Source organism: Cebidichthys violaceus, unplaced genomic scaffold (assembly GCF_023349555.1).
Source record: "Cebidichthys violaceus isolate CVI_PGR_0920_01 unplaced genomic scaffold, fCebVio1.0.p SCAF_5, whole genome shotgun sequence".
NCBI classification, from domain to species: Eukaryota; Metazoa; Chordata; class Actinopteri; order Perciformes; family Stichaeidae; genus Cebidichthys; species Cebidichthys violaceus.
The window spans coordinates 5,289,028-5,312,900 of NW_027176705.1; the positions used below are offsets into that span (position 1 = coordinate 5,289,028).

The 23,873-nt window shown below is 41.7% G+C and overlaps 1 protein-coding gene across 1 annotated transcript; it reads right to left on the reverse strand.

The window, feature by feature from the left end:
* greb1 (growth regulating estrogen receptor binding 1) lies at positions 1-23,873 on the reverse strand. The gene is made up of 34 exons (XM_068731041.1): positions 23,788-23,873; positions 18,215-18,375; positions 17,950-18,057; positions 17,265-17,441; positions 16,698-16,880; positions 15,536-15,649; positions 15,105-15,242; positions 13,536-13,697; positions 13,130-13,255; positions 11,968-12,153; positions 11,583-11,719; positions 10,981-11,257; positions 10,738-10,863; positions 10,417-10,629; positions 9,937-10,134; positions 9,606-9,789; positions 9,307-9,490; positions 9,057-9,193; positions 8,587-8,938; positions 8,354-8,469; positions 7,910-8,115; positions 7,176-7,788; positions 6,531-6,687; positions 6,336-6,438; positions 6,004-6,159; positions 5,703-5,839; positions 5,438-5,599; positions 4,241-4,445; positions 3,943-4,105; positions 3,685-3,803; positions 2,824-3,056; positions 2,368-2,568; positions 2,106-2,244; positions 1-1,756 (listed from the first exon to the last, which is right to left on the reverse strand). Exons 2-34 carry the CDS (start codon positions 18,366-18,368, stop codon positions 1,593-1,595), a joined length of 6,030 nt encoding a protein of 2,009 aa, XP_068587142.1. The 5' UTR covers positions 18,369-18,375; positions 23,788-23,873; the 3' UTR covers positions 1-1,592.

Below are 23,873 nucleotides of genomic sequence, written 5' to 3' on the forward strand. Positions count from 1 at the left end.
TACCTTTTAAAGGACACCAGAAATATGCATATAGGCCCTGTGATTGAGGAGCCATTCCTGATTTATTTGGGATGTTATTTTAGGCGTTTTTTCCCCAAAGACTTAATCGGTCAACCAAGAAGTTCTGAAATCACAGAGCTTCACGCACAGATACACATCACAGAGCTTCAGAGGGAGCATCTGGGGTCAGTAGTGTGGAGCCTCATTGAAGGACTTCAGAGGCTCCATTTCCAGTCTCAAATATCTCCTGAACAGGTCCTGCAGGATACAGCTCTGTCAGACAGGGACAGTGTCCTTTTTGTGCACTTCAGTCTGTTTCTGCCAGGCTCCCCTTTTATTGTGTAGATTAAAGCAGTTATGGCAAACTATACTTTTCGGACCAAGTTAGATCATTATGAGCTATTCTAGTAAGATTGCTCATAAAAGTCATAAAAATAGCAAGTGTGCAAACAGACTAATTTGTCAAAGTCCAAAGTATTAAGAGTAGTATCAGTAGAATGGTTCATCTTTATCTGTGTATCGTGACGTTCATAGTGATCAGTTAAGTTCAATTATGTGATTGAAAGATACAAGGGACAAACAAATACACACAAAATAAATGTAACATGTCTTTACATCTATACAATAGAAGCCATACAAAACTGTACATTGTGTAATGCTTAAAACACAGTGGATTTGTGTCTCTTCAGTTAAAAATAAAATCATCGTACAGTCTATTGAGCATAAAGCAAAACACATGTTCAACATCCAAACACAAAACTATTCATTGTACACACTGGATAAGTACTTTTTTTACATAATGCAAATCTGACAAAATATATTCAAATTCTTTCATATCCAAAACGAAAAAAAAAACGCTCAATAAAAAAAGTTTGTTGCCAAAAATCGGCTACCATTGCACACAAATGATTGTGTCTACCCTTTAGTAAAGCTTCTCATATTGTTTGCACCTGCATGAAGTGCGCAGAACACTGTAATATTGCAATACAAACTTGAATGCAGCTAAACACACATGAAAAAATATAAAAGCAGCAACTGCAATTTTTGAGTCTAGTAAATTTCTTCTGAGGGAATAAAAAGTTGATTAACATCTTCCTCCTTCAAAAATACAATCAAGATACTGTGTATTTATAAAAACATTCTAAGATTATTCCTTTAACCTTTTTATCACCACCTAACTCTACAGTGTTTTTGCAACGTTTTTATTTTTTATTTTAGGAAAACAAATTCTTGTGGATCAAAAAGATTACTCATGATTTATGAAGAGGTGCATAAACCTCACGTAATGCAAACAATAACCACTTCATTATCAGAACAAGGTTCCTGGAAAAATTATGGATGTTTCTTGTACAATCTTTTACTAACTCACAGGATAACCATGACTCAATAAAGGCGTAAAATATATATTTTGCAAAGCGATTTCCTCTTGTTTCTTTGGCCATAACACATCATTGTCCATTCAGAGCCTATGTTAGTGCATACTGTCATGCTATAAAAACACACTCATTTCTTCCCTTCAGCAATTAAAGTGATTTCGATCCTGACTGTGACTCTTTGTAGATGTACATAGTATGTGTACATATGTGTTTCAGTCAGATATGTTTTCCAGTCAGGAAGAAGAGCGGTCGGTCCTCCTTGGCGTTGGCAGTCTGGAATTCATCGCTGAGCCTGAACCTCCACTCCTCCTCCAGCTCCAGCCTGCCCACCGTCTGCCTCAAAGAGCTACGATCGGCACTGATGACACACAGAGTCGCACCTACAGGGAGGCACACAGAAGAGCGGGATAGATACTGGATAGATATGACATGGACATAATCACATTTTCTGACTTTCTTAAGTGGACAGTAGGGGGAGAGGGTTATGATATGCAACAGAGGTCCTTGGCGGGGATTGAACCAGTGATATTGCAGTTATATGGTTTGCTTTTCAGCCACTTAGCCAGAGGACGAAAATGCTAGATGTAGCACATTTTGGTATTCAGATGCAGTCCAAGATTTCATGTAAAGCCTGCTCTGTACAAAACTAAAAAAATATTGCAAATGTGCCGTCTGAAACACACATACCAGTATATTATTTCATTGGCTGTATTTGGTCTGCTTTTGTACCTTTAAGGAAGGTGAACTTCTTGAGGAACCCAGGCGTCACAAAGGAGTCAGCGAAACAGAGGAGAAGGCCACTGAACAGCAACCCTGTGGTGCTGATGTTGACAGAGTGAGGTCTGGAACTCAGAAAACACACCGTCACCTGCAGGACGCAAGAAGAGTGTGATTTTTAAACAATGTGTGTTGGAATTGATGGGTGTATGAACCTGTACTTCTGTTCAGATGTTAATAATTTACCACAAACAAAGAGGCTGTGTGTCTATACCTCAGGTCCCAGGTTGAGATAACAGTCCACAGACAGTACAGGGTGTGTGTAGTTCTTGGTGCTGAGTGGAAACAACTTCTGTCTGGTGTGTTGAAGGTATTTTTCCAGGAGCAGCTGAGCTGGTGTAGCCAGGAAAAGGTGCTTGCTGTCCGGGGCACAGATGTACTGCGAGGGACCCACTGAGGTGGGAACATCTGTCGTCTGAAGAAATTTCAAACTTGTGTTTAATAACCTTTGATGCAGTTATTTGTTTGTTAAAATGAATGATAGTCCATTTAAACATTTTGAATTATGTTTTGTTTTTCTGTGAAAAGATTATTATTTTTTTCCTGTGTAGCTGTAAATGTGGCGTTATATGTGTATATGTACTTACTATACTAAATAGTATTCTATAAATCAGTTTCTTTGCTCTGTGAGTGATGTGTGGTTGTGTTGTCATGGGTCTTCAACACCTACCTTGGTCTTGATAATAAACGTCCTATATCCTCCTATGGCGATCTGCTTCTTCATGACACTGAAGCTGTTAAACCGGCAGACGAGCAGTCCGGCGCTGTGTAGCCTCAGGGTGAAGTCCACATCGTGACAGGTGAAGCGGTTCTGGTCGTACTGGACATTCTGGCTCCGGTCGACGTTGAGGAGGAGGAAGTCATGCAGGTGACCTCTGGAGAAGGGCTCCCTCTGTTTATTACCTGGAGGAAACAAAATAAACGCAACTTTATCTTAATCATAAAGCAGAAAACTTTGTGTCATGCATTCCATTCATTAGTTCTTCATAAAGTAGCTTAAACATTCAGTCACACATTTGAGACCCCTTCAAATGTACGATTTAAAAAGTCAACACTGAGATATAGCTTAGAGCTAGACATACAGACATGTAATAATGCTTTAAAATATTATCTATAAAATCTTTCAGGTAAATGAGTTAACACTAAAGAGAAGAAAACACAACAATCTGTATCTGCAGTTGAGATCTGAGGGATCTACAGCCAGTAGAATCTGCTCTGAATGTTTCAAGGCAACTTTATGGACCCGCATAGTAGTGGTTTATACTTTTGCAGTTTCCTGTGCAAGCCAGTACAACAGACTTGCAATAGTTAGTAAGTGAAGGTTATGAAGTTACACTTTGTGTGTGTGTGTGTGTGATTACAATTTTCGATTACAATTTTGAGGTTGTAGTTTGTTATATTATAATATGTCATTGATATTGTTGGTATTTTGGCCCTGGGAGGAAAACATATTTTAAGTATTTACATAAATAGACCGAAATGCTGTCAAAAAGTTTTTTACTTAACATTTTTTGACATCATGACCCCTAACCTGTTTGTCCACGGCTGCTCCACTTCCTGATCCCGCACAGTCCGTAGTGGGCCAGGTCTGGACAGGCCTCCATGTGTTGTAAGATCTGCTTCAGTGACACAGCGTGCTCCACTGAACCACTAATGGCAGCAGAAAGCAAACAGTAACTATGTTAAAACTGACTCATAACATGAAAAAAAGTCTTACTTCCAATACAAGCAGCAGCTATTTTGTCCAACACATACTGTATATTCATATAAATAATGTGCTTGTATGTACTTGCGTGCGTCGAGTTCCACTGTGTTCCACATAACACAGGAGTCATCGGCTAGGATGATAAAGGGCCAGACGTCCCCTGTAGGGGCCCCTCCCTCCAAACGCCGACTACGCTCCAGCTCCAAGTTGTGATACGAGAGCTCTTTAATCAGGAAATGAGCAGCACCTGCAGAACGGAAATCCGTTATGAAGGTGGTGGACTACACAAAAACAGTTTACATGACTGTAACTGCTGAGGATGCATGCATATCTATGACATTAAGGAGTCCCTTCATACCCAACAGTAGTAGCAACAACATACCTATTCCAGCTCCGTTGAAGACAGTGGGCAGTACCAGCATTATGTGGTTGGGCCAGTACTTCTTATACACAGCCATCTCGTACTCTTTGACCACCAGGATATGTAGATGTGAAGCTCCATCCATAGCATGGTACAGGTTAAACAGACCATGCTCATGACGACCAGTGGTTGGGGTGAAGATTGGACTCTTGATGCAGTCTGGGCTCTGGGGGAGAAGAAAATAATACTGAAAAACACACAAAAGCACATATCTTTACGGGAATACATAGGGACCACTGGGCTACAGTAATCCATTTTCCCATAAGGACAATTCTAGTCATAGTTTAGCCTGTACCACCACCTAGTGGAGCTCAAGGGAGTTGCACTACGCTCAACTCTGCAAGTCACCACTTAACAGTAAATGCAATGGTAATGTGTTGTGGTAAGTGTGTACTCAGGATTCATGGTATCAGTTTGTGTGTTTGTGTTCTTTTGCAATGTTAGGAAGGCTCAGTGGGTGATGCACATCACCTAATATCTAGTTCAAATTTGTATTTTTATTTATCTTTAATTATGTTTTAATGTTCTTTATATTGTGAGATTAGCAGAGTGGATTTCTGTCATTCCCCCTTTTGGAGAAAGAAATATTTTATATTTTCTGAGTTTTCAATGAATTTTGAATTCTGGATTGAGACAATTACAGAGACGAGGGGTGCTGCGTTGCTTGCTGTGTGTGTGTGTGCGTGTGTGTGTAGAGAGAGAGAGAGAGCGATGGGAAGAGAAGGTGGAAGGTTATGTTTCTGTAAATTACTAATAATAATAATGAATGTCTTGTGTGTCTCAAAAAGCATTCGTCCATATCGCTATTGTGATAGCTGATTTGTTTAATGTTTCACTATGAAAAAGATTCTGACGTCAAAACATTAGGTCTGCATCATAATCAGTCCATCCTAGCGCGCCCCCAACACTTTCAGAATAACTAAATTAGCAGTAACAGAAGATTTACTGTCAGGGTGACTCTGACCCTCCCGAACTACTGATATCCTCCCTAATAGTTTTTATCTTCAGCCTAAGACGGCATCAGCAGTGTTCGTTGGATGGTCGAACAGGCCTTACTCTGCTGCTTTACTTATTTACACTCTGTACATCGGCAGCCATCAAAATGAAATGCAAGTATTTGAGGTTCAGTGGCTCCGGTTTCACTAAGGAAGGACTCACCCAATCAGAAGTGAGAGGCAGCCGCATGCTCTCCAGCTGGCCACTTGGTTGGCTGAAGCTGAAGTAGTGCTCTTTAGACTTTGGGATGATGAAGTAGAGCTGGATCTCTTCCCCAAGCAGTAGATGGGTGAATGTGAAGGCATGAAGAGTTGACTCATACATCTGATTGTAAGATTAGAGAGGACATACATCATCAGCTGTGACATTTCAAAAACAGTGTCTGAGTGTCAGCTATCAGATTGTGCGTCTTTTGTGTTCTGCTGACCTGGTATCTGGGGTTGAAGCCCAAGTACTGATGACACTGTTCACAGTGGTGGTACGTGTTGTACGCCGCATATTTAGACAGCTTGATCCTAGATGTCCGCCTTCGTAGGTACACGTCTTCCTGGCGCACAGGGTTTCCTTGTAAATTCAACAGGGGCAAAGACACATGAGGACAATAGAACAGATAACTTCTTAGGATTTGTGATTACAAGCAACAACACTAGAGAAGACGAATGTTCTGTGAATATGGTTTTGTGTGTTAATATATTGACTTGTGTGTGTGTGTTTTTGACTGTGCCTACCTTCAAAACTGGGTGTAAATCCAGGGCAATAAACAGAGCTGATGTCATCATATTTGGGGTCATGGATGGTGTAGTCAAAGGGCATCGTCCCCATAATATCTGGGTTGGGCCAGGAAGCATTTGGCGGGTGGTACAACACCCCCTCTGCCTGTGCACCTAAATAAACCCATTTCGAAGTATATGCATTACACAGGAGATTACAGCATGATGAATATTGAAGATTCTTAGCAGCAATACTAGCGAAACATTGAAACAGTAGAACATACAGAGAATTGAAATTGTTTAGAAAGCCTAGTCTCAGAAATGGTGGCTACTGCTGCAAATATACTGACTGTAGTTGATGTCTTCTTCATCGTAGATATCCACCTCCATCAGTCTGATCAGCATCCGAGACAGAATACCCAGGAAGTGCAGGTACGCTCCTGTCTTACCCACCTGAAAATGGAAAGAAAATAGGGTAATTATTGTAGGTATACAGCATAGCATGAGCTTGACTTGAATAACAAAGAAATTAAGAGAGAAATGACCTGTGGGGGTCCACTGAGCAGCAGCCTGCGAGGGTGAAAGTTGTCACTTCGTCCTTCAGTGCGATTGCTGCTGTCCATGTGGTAGGAGCGGGGGACTGTCCACTGACGATAGTACAGTGACTGTTCTGTACATGTCATCATCTTGCTCAGCAAGGGCCTGAACACGAAAGACAAAGTTCATAATTAAATATCTCCTAGTGAGCATTCGATATTTCCACACTGAGTGAAAGGTCTGGAAGCAAAAAAAACTGTAATTTAATCACATTTGTGTAATATCTTCAAAACTATGTCCATTGTGGTTATAGTGGAATAAGACAGGATTAACTAATTCATCAAAGACATTTCATGCCTACGGGTTTTAATTTGGATGATACGATACTTATTGAACCCTCTTTTAGAAATTTTCAGTTATAAACATTATACACACTGAGCCACTGAGCTTAAACAGTTAGATTAGCCCTTTGGTGGTCTGCCTAAATTAAAGCAAATCAACTATTTTTAGATAGCTAAAACCTTGCATCGAATTTGAATAGGATGTTTCCAAGGATTTATCACATTGCTGGACTTCTAGATTACTTAAAGGTACAGTAGAAAGACACGGTTTCAGCTGTATACTCTGGACGATCTGTTTTTTACTGGTTTTACCTGAAGCTGCTTGCCCATGCGACAGACATGTGAGGCAGGAACGATGTACATCGTGGAAGCCCGCTGCTGTCACTGGCTGTGATAATATCGTAGAGGGCACGAGGGAGGAGCACAGAAGGCGGGCGACTCACTCCCCGCGCCCAGGAGCAGCTCTGTTGAGGAGAGGAGGCTCGCGGGGACAAGGAACCAGAGGAGGTGGATTTGGAGTGTTGGCGATGGGACTGGGCAGGGGGATGTGGTTGAGTTTGAGGGGGAGGTATTTGCATCTGAGAGAGGGACTGGTGCAGGGGAAGCGTTTGGGTGTAAGTTTTAGAATTTGTTTGAGATAATGACTGATTTTGACTCTGAATTTGGGGTTGTGGCTGAAGCTGGGAAATCGGTTGGGCCTGGGAATAACTCAGCACTTGAGGTTGGTGTATTGTAGCTTTGGGATACGAAAAAGACGGGGGCTGTGGTTGAAGTTGAGTCTGTGATTGCGAGGGAGGTTGTATAACATCCATGGTCCCTTTTTGGGAGACATTTGGAGAGGTGGTGCTTTGGGCAGGGAAGGGATCCAAAGCACCACTGTCTGGACATGACTGCACTTGCTGGCTGCATGACACAGGGGAGTCCCCTGGAAATGGAGGGAAAAAGAAGAGAGCAAGAACAATTATTTGAGCTATTCCTTCAAACAGCAAGTGAGCATTTCACACATTTTAAATCTTAAAGAACAGTTCATGTGCATCTCTTCTCACCGTTCTCCTGACCCTCCTCCTCCTCATTGTCAGTACTGCTGAGTTTCTCCGCGTCACTCTCCAGCAGGTCACTTCCTGGGCCGGGGTTGTGTGGGGGTCGTGACTCTGCTCTCACAAGATAAGCAGCAAGTCCTAGCTCTTGTTCGAGTGTGGTTCGCTGAAGGTAGGAGCAGCTTATCACTCTAAGATCACAATACTTCAATGACCTGTGGGCAGAATGAATTCACTGTTTAAACTCCACATTTACGATAGCAGAAACTATGGTACAACACTTAAGTAGTGGAGACTTGATTATTCTAGTGTTGCTACACATAAAACCTATTTTTGCTTGTATAAAGTTAACCCTTGGTGATAGAACTACAGTGCATGGAGCCTTGGGAACAAAGGGTCAAGGTTTTAGGTCATAAGTTAGGGAGTTTTGATCAAAACACTCTGTGTGTGTACCTCGGCAGTGATTCTCCCAGTGGCTCAGTTCCTGACAGGATCAGGATGCAGGGCAGGGCCTCCAGCTCCAGGTAGGTCTGAGGAACCCAGTCAGCATTCTGGATCTTCAGCCATGTCTGTAGGACACACACAAGTACAGTCAGTCAGTGTATTTATATTTCTCTACTTGTAAGATCATCTATCCATAACATTATTTATCCTGTATTTCATGATATTATAACCTGCTAACCAACCTTGATCTGGTCAGTAAAGCTCTGTCCAATATTCAGAGCTTGGTTTGGATTCCCCAGTATGATTTCAAAACTCTCCTCCAGACCCAGCTGCCTCCTAACTCTGGACAGCCGTCGGTGGGCCCACGCTGCCAGAGCCAAAGAGGGAATCCGCAGCAGGACCATATGACCATGGTGGGCGGGACATTGCTGGGAAGCGGTGAGCAGTGATTGTACAATCTCTAGGGTCTCCACAGAGGTGTGTTTGTGGAGATTGTGCGAGCTGTCGATTCTGCCGGATGCAGCCATCAGAGCTATGCAGTAGTGTTGGATCAAAACTGTCGTCCGGATCACAGCACTGTGCAGTTTAGGGAACCTGGGAGTGAGAGAGATTGTAAGGGGTTCTTGCTCTGTTTTTGAGTAGGCCTGCAAGTAATTCAAACCTGCTTTTGAGGAGTAGTTGTGTAGATTAAGCATGTGAGTGTTTGTGCTACCTTTCTTCCAGGGCAGATGCCATACTTTCAAAGGAGGAATCATGACGCATCAGAGGCAGGCTGCTCCCTGAACGGGTTGATTCTAAAAGCTCTGACACACCGAAGTAGCGTGTCTTCTCATGATACAGGTCCACATCCTACACACACAAACACACAATGTTATGTATCCTAATCCCAATCAACCTCCAGACATGTGTCACAAGTGTATGTTAAATACAGAGTGTGTATCACACACAGACTTCCATCTTACATTACTGAATGCAGAGGGCCAGTGGATCTCATTGTAGGGACTGATGCGTGTATACTGTGTCTGCAGGGCGAAGGGGAAGGAGGTGACGTGGAGAATTAGGATGTTTGGAGCATCTCTGACCTGACGGGAGTTTAACAGCTGGTCCACCAGACCCAAGCCACTGTCTGAGCTATTGTGGGATGCACTGAATAAGAGACAGAGACAAAGACAAAGTCTCACAGATATAGAAAACACACTTTATTCTGAATCACTTCAGATATCTTTCTCATTTCTCTAACACACACACACCAAACACACACCCGTTAATGTCACAGTGGGCATGGTCATGGACCAGGATGTAGAGTGTGTAGGAGTTGCTTTGCGCTTCCTGGGTGAGGCTGTCAATTCGTGCCTGAGCGCTCTGATCCATCTTGACCACGAAACGCTCAGCCTCCCGCTGAGACACACACTCCTGGTCTAAACCCCCAAGCTCCTGAAGGACACCTGAGAGACGCAGCCAGAGAAAAGGCGGTCAACATAAATACACGTCATGTAGTTGGCACACACACAAATTGAAATGATTCTTCTCGTCTCTCCTTTTTAAAGACGTGAATGAATAAAAACAACTGCTGAGCCATATAATTTCCAGACCAGAATTCCAGAGGTGAAGAACGGTCTGCTGAAATGTGACCTCAGAGGACGGGACCAGGATGAGGAAGCTGACCCTGTCGAAGGAGCCCAGATCCAGGTTCTGTGTGCTGGAGTCTGCTATGGCACAAACATGGGACAGCAGCTTTCTGGCCACTGCCAGCTGAATGGGACGGACCTCACGCCACTCTACAGAGTATTCTACACACATACAAACACAAACTCATATCATCACACTCGAAGAGGAAGGGACATCAAATGTCATCTCTGTCTACTTCCATGTTTTACAATCAAATGAATCCCATTCAAAAATTGCATCAGCAATTAGTCAAAAGGCTAATTGAAGAAAAATACAACATAAGGAAGACTAAAGCAAATGGGGAAACTTAAGAAATGTGAGGTTCAAAACCATGAAATAGTATGGTTTACAGCAAGGCATTGTCTTCCACACACAGTGAACACTTCAACCCCTCCGTGTCTCACCTGAACAAGTGTCTTTGGGACTTGAGGCTCTATCTTTAGGGCTGAGTAAGTCTTTTGAACACTGTGTTTGTGAATCCTTTGGACTGTTTGTGTCTTTGGGACTGTGTGTGGTTTTAAGACTCCTCTCCTCAGCTGATTCTTGACTACTGGATAAGGGAGACGGCTCACTGCTGTCCACAGTGGCACTATCCAGCAGGGAATCTAAGTCACCATCTGAAAAACAAAAAAGGCACTCGTTCATGTTGGTGAATTACAACTAAAACACACATTAATATGCCTGCACTGCACACAGAAATGTGCACGTAAAAAAGGCAAACACACCTTGTTGGGAATTGCAGTAATGGATGAGTTCCTGGGCAACACCAGTGGAGAGCTGGTAGTTGATTTCTTTCAGACCCTCTTTGGGGGAGTACATACTCTCTGCCAAGGCACGACACTGGTGTTTACCTGCAAACCACACACAAGCACAGATAAATACTAAATACTGCTTTGTTCTTTCTGTTTATTTCTCAGGACAAAATAACAACATGCACACATAAACATACATATAAAAGCAATTCCCACCTGTGACTACCACGCAGGACTGTGTTTCCTGTCCCGGTGTAGTGACAATAATGACCACGTAGTTGGTGTTTTCAAGCCGTCCTTCCATTAATCTGCTGAACATTTGTTGGAGGCCTTGAGCCAAAGATCCAATCTTTTCCCCTAACACCACCACGCCCTCTCCACAGGAGGAGGCAGCCAGCTGGGCGAGCCAAGGGAGCTGGCTGGGGGTCAGGGGTTGTTGGCTCTGGGGAGGTAAGGAGAGATGTAGGGGGAGCCCAGGCAGCGTGGATGTGGTCTGGAGAAAAAAGAAGAGCAATTTGTTTATTTATTCAGTCTTACTTGGCTGACTTGTCATCAGTATTTGTTTCAGCAAAATGCTGCATGAAGAGGACAGTGTGTTAAGCTTGACATGAAGGGAGACAGAGTAACGATCTCTGCAGTATTAAAAGGCGGAAATCTGGGAATGTGTACAGCCTGACGTGAGTCAATTTTCCTAAAAGCCTGGAACCTAATTGTTTACTTGTAAATGCGATTACTTTTTGGAATTTAGGATTTTCTGTCTTTAGTTATTTTTTCTCAAACTTAACATTTAACAAAAGGTGACTTCTATGACATCTCACCTCTATGCCATAATGCCTCCCTTGGCTGGCTGCTGTTTGAGGCTGCTGGTACTGTCTGATCTCGCTGAGGTGAGACTCCCTCCACGACCTCATGAATATCTGCTCCAAGTCTTCTATTAGGGGCACCTGGTCAGGGCCTTGGATGAATAAAGATGAGAGACAAAAAAAAAAGTATGTGTGGTAAAGAATAATTTAAAATACCTTTAGAATTGTTATATGTTTTTAGATGGGGAACAAACAAAAGCCAGAGTCAGAAGACTTCAGCTTGATTCAGTTATAACTGTCTGCCTCCTAGTGGGCATTATGAGACACAGCAATGATATCATGAGAGGTCAATCACTTTCCTCCTCTCAGTCTGACTGAACTGTGTATGATTCACACTGACCTAGCTGAACAAGGTAGTAGACTGTGAGTAGAATCTGCATCTCAGTTGACAATGGCTGAATGGGTGATGGTCCATAGTGCTGGTAGACTCTGGGGAGGGTCTGAGAGCTCAGATAACAACTCTGAAGCAGAGAACTGAGGAGCACTTCATTGGCATTTCCAGTCAGCTGAGGGAGTGGGCCATGACCTGTATCAATGAGAGGTAGACAGATGAAACAGGTAATCACAGTGAGGAGGTTGAGAAAAACTTGGACTTGGGGCTGTGGCTCGGGTGGTGGATTTGGCCATTAATGTAATGTAATACATGGATGGAAAAGCACAAGGCTTTTACTGACAGTTGGCTGGAAACATGTTAAAACATGAGATGGTATAATGTGACAATTACAATGAATACACATGTCAGTGCGAAGAAACACAATGCAGACAACTTTATCTAAGTACTAAGGCTGCTGTCACCTGCTGTTTTTATGACAGGAAAAGGAAGTACACATTTTATTAGGGCCTAACTTAGATTTCATTTTGCTGTTTGTGTTTCTTTCAGTTACTATACGAACGTCTTACACTGTTACAAACTTAAATAAGTTCAGGATTGAGCGGTGGTGGGAAAATGCAATTTACCCCCAATAGAGAGAGGGACAATAGTAGGGATAGGAATATAAGATGGGGGGTCACAAAGAGCAGCTAAAGTGGAGAAAATGACAGGAACGTCAGGTTGGTGACGTAAAGGGCAGATAGGTGATGGATATGAAGTGCAAACAGAAAGAAAATAAGAGATGGAAAGTACACATACTGGATATTAGAAGCGGTTGAGGGCATAAAGGATGGTGGAGGTGGATGAGTTGACAGGTGATACAAAAGGGTGCAAAGGTTGGAAGGGGAGGGGGGTAGGCTGAGAAACAGCCTCAGGATTTGGTTGACCTCTAACCTGTGAGGAGAGGTGAGCTAAACTGGCCATCTGTTGGGTGGTTACTGAAAACCTCACCTGTTCACCTGCTTGAGAAAGTCCAGTACTGACCGCTGGGCGGACAATGATCACCGTACAAGAAGTACTCAATAAAGACTTTGACTAATTAGCTAATACACTCTGTCACAGGTACAGATCATTTTATACAGAGAAAGTGCATTCTATCACAATAAATCACTGATATAATTGCTCATCTGACCTTTAAAGATGACAGGTTGCAGTCTGCAGGTGTGTAGCAGCTGATCAGGGATTGTTACAGACAATCCTGGTGGAGAAAGTGGGGTTAAGGAGGATCCCTGCAATGAACTCAGCGGGGCTGCAGTCTCTGGAGAAAGCACAGAAATATAAATCAAATTTACACATAGACATACACAAATAGTGCAAGCAACACACAACTGTATAATGTACACATTAAATACACACACACACACACACACACACACATATATATATATATATATATATATATATATATATATATATATATATATATATATATATATAAATATATATATAAATATAGCATTAAGAATAACCACATAATTGTCCCACATGTCCCTTTCTTCATGTTTTCTGTCTATATTTGTTGCTTTTCCTTTTTTTACCTGATCTGGCTCCATTTGTGAAGACAGAGGACATTGATAATGTTGATAAAACTGATGAAGATGGTGGCGTCTTCGCAGCGCTCTCTGGCAGATTGTTGGCAGATGACTCGGGCGACCAGCCCTTGTGCCTCTTTTTTGGAGGTCCTGCATTTGCATGGGATCCTGCAGAATAAATAATAAGAGCACAAAGCATGTTAAATTAAAAAGCTGGTAGTTTATACTTTTAGTGCTTAACTAGTAACTGATCATTTTTCAAATTTAAAATCTAAATTTAGACAAATTTAAATAAATTTCAAATACATTGTCATACGCACATGCGTTGTTGCTTCTGCTTTAATATTCGTCACTGCAATATAATTTGTTGAGTTCATTTTTTAATGCTTTTTTCAGTGTCACATTGTTCTACAATTCAGTTTGCTTAAGGAATAACTTCCTGTATAGTCATTATATTAAGCCACAAATAAACAGAACATACTCTACATTATGTTTTAGGATGGACTTCTGTTAATACAGTAATGGAAAACAGTTGTATTTTAGTCATACATTAACCCGTCTCTTCCTCTTCCTCTTCCTCTCAACCTTTGTTGAAATGCAGTAATAGGGAGACATATAAAAGGTCCACTTGTTAAAAGGGTCATGAAAAAAACAACATTGACAGGAAGGAAGCTTTTCATTCAGCGAGAAAGCAGGAAAAAAGAGAAGACAGAGAGAGAATTTTACAACCCTGGTTAATAGAGGTGACAGACAGAGGGAGAGAGCCAGAAAGACAAAGGACAACCCCCCAACACACAATGCAGCTGCCTGGCTCCTGTATAGCAGGGGTGTTATAACACTCACACACACACACACACACACACACACACACACACACACACACACACACACACACACACACACACACACACAGTTTGGGCTGCTGGATGTAGGAGCGCTCCTTTTGAGAGGTGTGAAGAAACCCAGGGTTTAATGACAACAGATACAAACTGACCACATTTACATGCACAGATGAAGCCAGATAATGGTGAGAAATCAGATAAATATGATATTATATAAGCTACAATATTCTGATAATTTAAAATCCCAGTTTACATGCAGTTAGTTGGTGTTATTAGATTTCTTATTATGTTGCCATAATCTTATGGGAAAATGACACAGGATGCTTTTTAAAAATTCAATATATAAAATTGCTGGTACATTTGTGGAGTGAAGTGCATGTCTGAGAAGGACTTTTTCAGCAATTACGATGCTCCACAAAGCCAGGAATAATCTGAATGATGCAGTGAATGATTCCTCCACTTTATTTTTAAATATTTAACCTAAAACCCCACCCAAACATTAAGTACAACATTCAAAGTATTAACCCTACATGTGGATAACTCAATTATTATAAATTAAAAAATTGGCAATAAACACTTCTGATGATGTCGCCAAGGAGGTTTCTATTGGAATTAGGCATTACTTGAATGTCATAACTAAATGTCATATTTTGAATTACATGTCATATATACACATGTTTCTGGATATTAATGTGATTACAGAGCCGAGGTCACCAGTCTGCACAATCTGTACCTTTAGCTGAAGGTCTTCCAGGCCTTGACTGGTTTAAAGGTGGCTGGGTGATGGAGGGAACAACGTGGTTGCCATTGGTCAGCGAGTGTGGGACGTCAGCTATTTGTGGCGGAGCGATCGGGTCCACATTTGATCCTGCTGTTTACAGATAGACAAGAATGAATCAATAACATTAATAACTGTAAATCTTCATGAAAAACATTTCTGTGATTATTACATATAGTCTTCTCTCTCTATTACCGCTAGTTTGAGAGAGATACAAGTGTCTGTCAACAACTTTTAGTGAATTAGAGTCTTCAGTCTGAAACAGTAACAATACTTCTTTGGCCCTGAGAACACAAACAAGATCAATTGTCAACAGGAACCTTTGTCTCAACGCATCTTCTTGGATTTGATATTCACATTGCTGTGTGTTTGCGTTTGTGTGTTACCTGTGTAGCTGGCAGGTGTGTGTGTCGGGTGTGTCAGTGCCATGTTTGGTGGCTGTTCATCTGATGTCACATGGCCTTCTGAGAGGCTGGGCCCCATCTGCCTCATCCTGCCATCTGAAACACACACACAGACACACACAACTGAGTAATTTGACATCCAAGGAGACAGAAACATTTCAGTAGCTAGGTCGTTGCAATAATGTATTCGTTATTCATTTGTGGGCACACAACAGAGGCCGTTCCGTGACAAGTTGACTAACTAGATAACTTTTCTGAGTGAACCCACAGATTTAGAGCCATGATCCGATGTAAAAAGACAAAGTTATCCAGATAACTCTGTAATTTAATTTACTGAAGTAAATCTGATGGCCCTGCAGCATAGGAGAATAAACTGAATGATTGGGGGGTATTTCAAGAAAGACTGCATATGATAGAGGGACACTGTTTCTGTTTCAATATATGCTTCGCACTTCTATTTTTCAGAGCCCTCTCACTGGTCCAGGTAAAGAGTATGTTTCTTTTTGCAATGAATGAGTCAAAACCAGTTTTCCAACCTATGCCACTGATGGTGAATCTGCACTGGATTCTACGCAGGTCTGACGCTGCTCTGCTTTGGTATCAAAAACAGTTCGCCATTGCTGCATAGCAACAGACTTTTTTCCAGGAAAAGGGCTTAATCAGTGAGCATGTTGCATCATCCAGACTCCTCAATACCAGAGCTTTTGCACGTTTGGAAATAGATGATCTATGGTAGCATAATTCCTATTTGTTGTAACCACAGAATTACCCCAAGCTTTCTAAGAGGAAGATGTTTAAACTCTTAAGCTTAAGCTTCACTCTTTCCTTCCCAAAAGACAGGAGTAAAGAAAATAAAGAAGCAAGCAGAAACAACAACAGGATGAGGTTAGAAGCAAACACTATATCTTCAGATATGTTTCTCACAGGCCTTTTCATTAGGCGATGTCCATTTACACACCATTTTAGTTTGAAGGGTTAGCTCCAGGCTGTCGCCTCTGTGTACACGCTTAATGTTTTGCTCCACTTCTACAATTAACCCCTCCACTGCTGAGCCATCTGTGTGTCACAGAAGGGACATCACCCATTTTAATGTAAACATTTAAAGGAAAATTCCCAAATCCCCCAAAAATGACCCTTCTCTTACCGTGTCCCCTCCAGCAGATGGCAGCTCCTTTGACCAGCACGCCCTGGTTGTTTCGATACAGATGGTACTTCAAGTGCTTCTGTTTCTTGGGCTGGGTGCTAAGCTTCAGGTTAATGTGGTGAGAGAACTCGGTGAAATAGCGAAAGCCTTTCTCGCCACAGCCCATACAGTTCCCTAAAAAGCCTGGAGGGAGCACACATACAGGAAATGTACGATTACAACGGGCTGCATTTTATGTTCCTATAGTCACACGTTACCATTTCAATCATGTCGCAAGTGCATTGTCATCAAGTTAAAAGGAATAGTTCAACATTAGAAGTGATAATACTGTTTTTAACTGAGGCTACTTGTTTCCCTTTGTCTCCAGTCTTGATGGTAAGCTAGGCTGAAAACATCTCCTCTGTATATCAAGATGAATTTTCTCATCTCACTCTTTGAAAGAAAGCAAACAAAGGTATTTCCCAAAATGGTGAACTATTCCTTTGAAAAAAAAGAGTCCTGAACGTTGACATTTTGAGTTTTTCCCTGATGATATTTTCCTGTTTCGGTGCGATTCTCTTGACTCACCCAGCAGTGCGTTGTGACCCCGTTCGTCTGGCAGGAAGCGGCGGTCCACGGCACACACCAGCAGGGTCTCGGGGAGGGAGGGGGACTTCACCCCGACCAACATGAACCCAGGGGGCACATCCGAGGGATCTGATCCCAGCGAGGACAGACGCAGGTCTCTGCCTGCCTGACAAAAGCCTGTGGGGAGGAAAAGACAGGATAGGACAGTTATTTCACAAAAGCTTTTCTTTGACTTTTAAAATATTTTGTTTTATTGTAGCAAAAGGAAGAAGAGCAATGATATACACGATGCAAATAGCTGGCCAGGCCACTTTCTGCTGCTTATTCACCTTTTATCTACTGTCAGTTGAGATTTCTAGTACAGTCAAATTTGCATTTTTTCTTTCTAACTACGCCACGACAAAGCTCACTCACAAAACTGACCCTTGCATATTGTGAGACCATATATCCAGCAGATTGCACAACCAGCCAAACTAATTATATCTCCCTTTCATTTGCATGATACACACATAAATAAGGTGAACACTTATTAAATGCAAGATGTGACATATTCTATATTAAAGGAAAACTGCAATTCCAGGTCTTGGTATTTGTTTGAAAATGCAAATCTTCTAGTGCCAATTGTGACTGTAATGCAGTGTTGTTTTTTTAAATTTGTATAAGCCATATGTTTATGTGTACAAACCATCTATGGTGCAGCATCCCTCAGGTGGGGGCTTCATCTGATAGGGTAATGGGGGGCTGTTGGACTCTGACCCAACTTCCTCATCTTCATCATCATTCTCGGTACGACCTGTTAGGGGGAAACACACAAAAAACATTCATGTTTAATGGTGAACAAGAGTGACAATAAGCAAATACAGATGCAATAAAGATGTCAGAGTTCAAATCGGAGGAAATACACTCTTTATCTGAACTCGTTATCACTCCTTTGCATCCATGCAACCCACCATCATGTGCCAACGGCTGCTCCGTCTCAAGGTATAGCTGTGAGAAGACGGGTCGAGGCACCACGGTGTTCGACCTCAGCGACGCCTCGATGGAGTTATGGAGGACCTCCTCGAAGCGCGTGGTCCGCAGCTGGCCTGCATAAGAGTTCCCCATTGGTGTCCTAAAAAAAACAAACAGTGGACGCTCAGTTTCATCTTTAGAAGGAAAGAAGAAAAACAGAATTCATCCCAGTGATGTTTGACCAAGAAGGTCCTTTAGAGAAAGAGAGATGACAATATAAAAGACTCTGTGTCACACAAGACAGAATCCAGTTTAAGTTAAAGCCCTCTGACAATGAGAATAAATGTACTGCTTAATGATGTCAAGCCAAAGACACGCACACGCACACACACACGCACACACACACACACACACACACACACACACACATTCATACACGTTCACATTATGCACCGATGAACAGACTCAAACACTGAAATCCACGGAAAGCACATCTACTCAAACAGAAACACACACACAGGCCCACACACACATAAACAGTGGATGGCATCTGTCCAGATAGCATGCCATAAAATCAGCTGCACTGACAGAGTCAGGACACCCTGACCTAGACGCTGTTTTTCTACTTTCTCTCTCTCTCTCTCTCTCTCTCTCTCTCTGGTTTGCTTCTCTCATCTGCTCTCAAACAGATGAAAAACACTCACAAAAAACGACAGAAAAGCAATTCTTTGCATGTACCGTTTTCAAAATACTGAATACTGTTGTTTTAGTTGTTTAAGTTTAACATATCACCATGAATCATTTACCTTAACTGATTTGATCCTTTTTTTACATTGTCATGTCTAAAGAATGTAAGAATGATAACAGCTGTTAATTTGTTGTTCTAAGTCAATGTGTTCAATTTAACGCATTAGTTTGACTAAATTTTACATTCTTATTGTTCTTAAAAGGAGTGAAATGTCATTTGTTTGTCACCTCACACACTACTCATGAGGTTTTGATAATGTGTGATTTAAAAAATTAGAATAATTACATGTACGTAAATAAAATGCTGAAGGAACAACTCTGAGGAACCAAGAGATGTGTTGAATGGTAAACAAACTGGGTCAGTGAGAAGGTTGGATTGCAACAATGACTTAATCCTGCTTCTCTAAAACTTCGACTGCCCATATGCTGGCTGCTGCACACACACACACACACACACACTCACACACACACACACACACACACACACACACACACACACACACACACACACACACACACACACACACACACACACACACACACACCTAAGAAGCTACACTTAATTGACAGACGTACCTTGTAGCATGAGACTCACTGACGAGTCAGCAACCTGCAGGTCATCTTAATGAAAAGACTAGCCTGTCAGATTACAGACTTAAAGCTGTTTGTGTCTTAAACTACAGGTTAGCAGGACTTCAGCTTCCTGTCAGATGCAGGAATGATATATATATATATATATATATATATATATATATATATATATATATATATATATATATATATATATATATATATATATATATATATATCCACATGATGATGTAAACAGATCCACAATCTGAGCTTCATATTGTCCTCTATGTTGGAGATGGACACACACACAAACATGCACTCTCTCTCTCTCGCTTTCTCTCTCTCTCTCTTTCTCTCTCACACACACACACACACACACACACACACACACACACACACACACACACACACACACACACACACACACACCTTACCAGCCACCTTCTGCTTCCACACTTTCATATGTAAAGAAGCAGTGCAGACTTTAATGCCTTGCACCACGTTGTAGAGAGAGAGAGAGACAGAGGACGGAAGACAAAAAGCCCCGACGTAACACAGCCGGCACTGAGAGGAAGTAATGACACCTTCTACCAAAGAGCAGACAGATCTTTTTACAACCAGAGGAAGAGGAGACAGGAAGGGAAACAGGGACGAGATGAAAGCAGAGAGGTGTATTCCACCTTTTATTGAATCTTCACCAAAATCCTGTTAAAGTGTTAATCAATTAACCAAATACTGCAAGTATACATCTGAAGCCATTCCTTAAGTTTCTATTGGTTAATATTGCTCTGCCTTAATGAGGTAAGCAATTCAAAACAGCTGTATTATGGTGTCTTGTAGATACTTGTGGCGAAAACAGCTTTTCTGCTAAATATGAATTTGGATCAATATTGTGTAACATCAAAGAGACAATTTTCTGCAAGTATTGATGGAGGAAACAGAAGATGCAGGTGTTAATGTTAAACAGTGTGCTTTAAAATGGAAGTGCTGCGATGAAGCACACAAAGGAAGCTAGTGTTGTGCATTTGAACTGTTCACTTTAAACTCTGGCTGCACATGAACTGTTCCAGTGTTAATCACATCCATCATTTATTTTTTAAGGAATGTCTGTTCCTAACAAAAACCCACAAGACCTGTGGCACATAAAAGAAGACATGAAGCAGAGATGACAGAAATAAGCTGAATAAAAAACTTTGTAATGAAGCTTTGTTGATCTTTTCTCCTCCCATCTCCCCCTTCTTCCTCTCTCCCTGACATGGAAGTGGGAGATCCTTTCATCCCCCCCCCTCTTCTTCTCTGCCTGTCTTTCTTTCACCCCAGGGAGAGAGACACTATTGTGGTGTTTTATGACCCTTTGGACCCCCTTCCCACGACTGCCACCAACCTCAAACACACAAACCTCACATATACAAACCTGAAGTTAGGAAGCCTTTAAACTCGGAACATGCAATTCACAGATGATAAGCTTTACCAAGTATTTCAGCCCCTTTAAGGAGTTCTTACACAAATATTTCTTTCAGGATATTACTGATTTGCTGGTCTACAAAAACATACTCAGAAGAAAGACATCTATTTCTCTTAACTGTCTATGAATCAGTGTAATTCTGGACACGATAAAGGAAAATAACTTGTTAGCATCTTATTGTCAGGACTATGTTATGTCCTGCTCAGCTCCATGCTAACACATGCAAACTAGCATATATAAGCTCTCTGCTTTTAGGGCGTAGATGTATTAGTTTGAGGGATGTCTCATGACCGCTAGGTCAAAGGTGAGTCCAAATAACAATGTTTAAGTTAGACTTTGATGTGGCCTATACTTCTATTACACACGCACACTAATATATGCGGACACACACACACACACACACACACACACACACACACACACACACACACACATACCCTCCCACACACACGCTCTCCCATGGGCTCAGGCTCAGTGGACACAAAGGGCTTGTCTTGAGGGGTGAGAGGTCATCCTGTGAGAGGTCAGATAAGAACCCCAGGCTCTTTCAATGTTGGCCAGGCCCACATACCAGTCACACACACACACACACACACACACACACACACACACACACACACACACACACACACATTCAGCATCCCTGCAATTTTTTCCTTTCTGTTCAGTCTGACAAGCAGGGTTACGGTCGACAACCTCAACTCTTGCACCTTCAATAGCTGATCATATTACAGTCATGAATGCATACATACAAATATGCATAATGTGTGTGTGTGAGGGAGAGAGAGAAAGAGAGAGAGAGAGAGAGAGATAAGGCTAGGCAAAGGAACATTGAGCAGTGTCAGCTGGTCAGTGCAGCATCTATATAAGCACTGAACAGTACAATTAAAAGAGAAAAAAAACGTCCAGCTCTGCAGATGCTCTGTGATCACTGACCCAAAGACGTACACATATGCAAAGGGGTGTCAGTTGTACACACACACACACACACACACACACACAGACAAGCGGACCCTCAGATGGGCTCATCACTGACCAGTGACCCACATCAAACGCTCTCATTCACAGTTTGCTCAACAGACACTGGATCGATGGCCAGCTAGCCAACTGTTCAGCCAGCCATTCAACTATACAACCACACACACACACACACACACACACACACACACACACACACACACACACACACACACACACACACACACACACACACACTGAACTGGTCAGCTCCTCAGCTAACCTGTCAACTCTGCCAAAACCCTGAATTTCCGATCACTGGCCTATAGGCTCCCTCCTACTAATTAATAATTTCCAACAATATACTTTTCCTATACATGCCTATATAAAAATGCCATATTTACAATGTCAATTTATCCAGCATGCTGTAACAACACATGGAAAACATGGTCAGCTATGAGCTACATGAGACAACAAACATAGAGATGTGCTGTATGTCTTTGTTCTGCAGGACACTGGCCGTGTTGTACAGGGTACTTTCTGCTGGAGTTAGAGTAAAGAAATAGCTGGAAGGCACCACAATGTTCCACCTTCCTGACTATTTAGTGTCTGCTCTGGCTGTATTTTTTTGTTTTCCCTATCTTGCTCCGCGTCCTTGAGCAGTTACTTTTTTCTTCTGCTCTCTCAATCTTGCATAACTCCAGAAGAAATTGTATTGTCTACTCTACAGGCATGCAAAATTTGCCTGGAGGTGTACCTTAGTACGGTTTTAAACATTTCAGCTGCAAGAGGTATCACAAACTTAAACTGGATCGAGACGAGAAATGTTCACACATCCAACTGAGCATCACATCTTATGAGAAGCATTAGGTGTCATGCACACAAACACAAACAAATGCAGAAACTCTGTTTTTCTCAATGTATGTTTCTGTAAAAAAACAACTTGTTTATCTTACACCCCTAAGAAAACAATAATAAGGGATCTATTAGAGAAATGTATAACATATATCGTATTTTAACAAATTTCCAAGACACAGTTTGTGCTGCTATGCTATAATATTAAGCATTGTCCATGATTTTAGAATTTCACCACGAAAAAGCCATCCGATTGAAGGCTTTTGAACTGTTTGCCAGAAGAGTGCCTTGCACCTTTCTTCCCTTTTGGACACCAGTTTATTACTCTTACTCGAAAAAAAGATATGAATGTATCTTTAAGCACTCACCTATTTACACCGAAATAACTCACATTTTCTGATAAACGTTTTGGTGGCAACCAAAATTGCTTATAATACATTTCTGGAAAACATGAAGTTAATTCAAGAGCTGCATTTGGAACATGAGTTAAAGCCTCGTGTAACGTTAAAATATATGAAGCCTTAAACATTACAGACTAGGCACAGTTAAAAAGACCAGGTAGGCCTACAGTAACATTATGACATGGAGGAATCATATTCCTGTTCAATTGACCCGTTTACAATAAGTCAAAATGAGTTTGAGGAAAGGTATATGCGTTAGTTAAAAAGGGGTTTACAGTTAAATCCCCGAACTCGATGAAGATAAGTTACATGAACTAAGTGTGAAAAACGGTTATACCACATGTTTTCCAGCAGAACAGCCACATTTTACAAGTAAAGCACACATTTGATGCTCCTTCTGAAACATTGTTAGTTTTTATTATGTCCTGCTCCATAACAGCATCAGCAACAACTGGACGGTGAAGGTCTGCTTTTCATCGCCTAAGAAGACAGGGACGGTAACGCGCACTACCTGCAGAAAATACTACGGTAAAACAACATAAAAAGGGCGAGGACCACTGCTGAAAGGACTTACCTCTACAACCCAGCGGGAGAAGCACAGTAAGTGTTCTTCATGGAAAGCATGTAAGTTGATCCAAACGTGCTGCCTGTCACCATGTC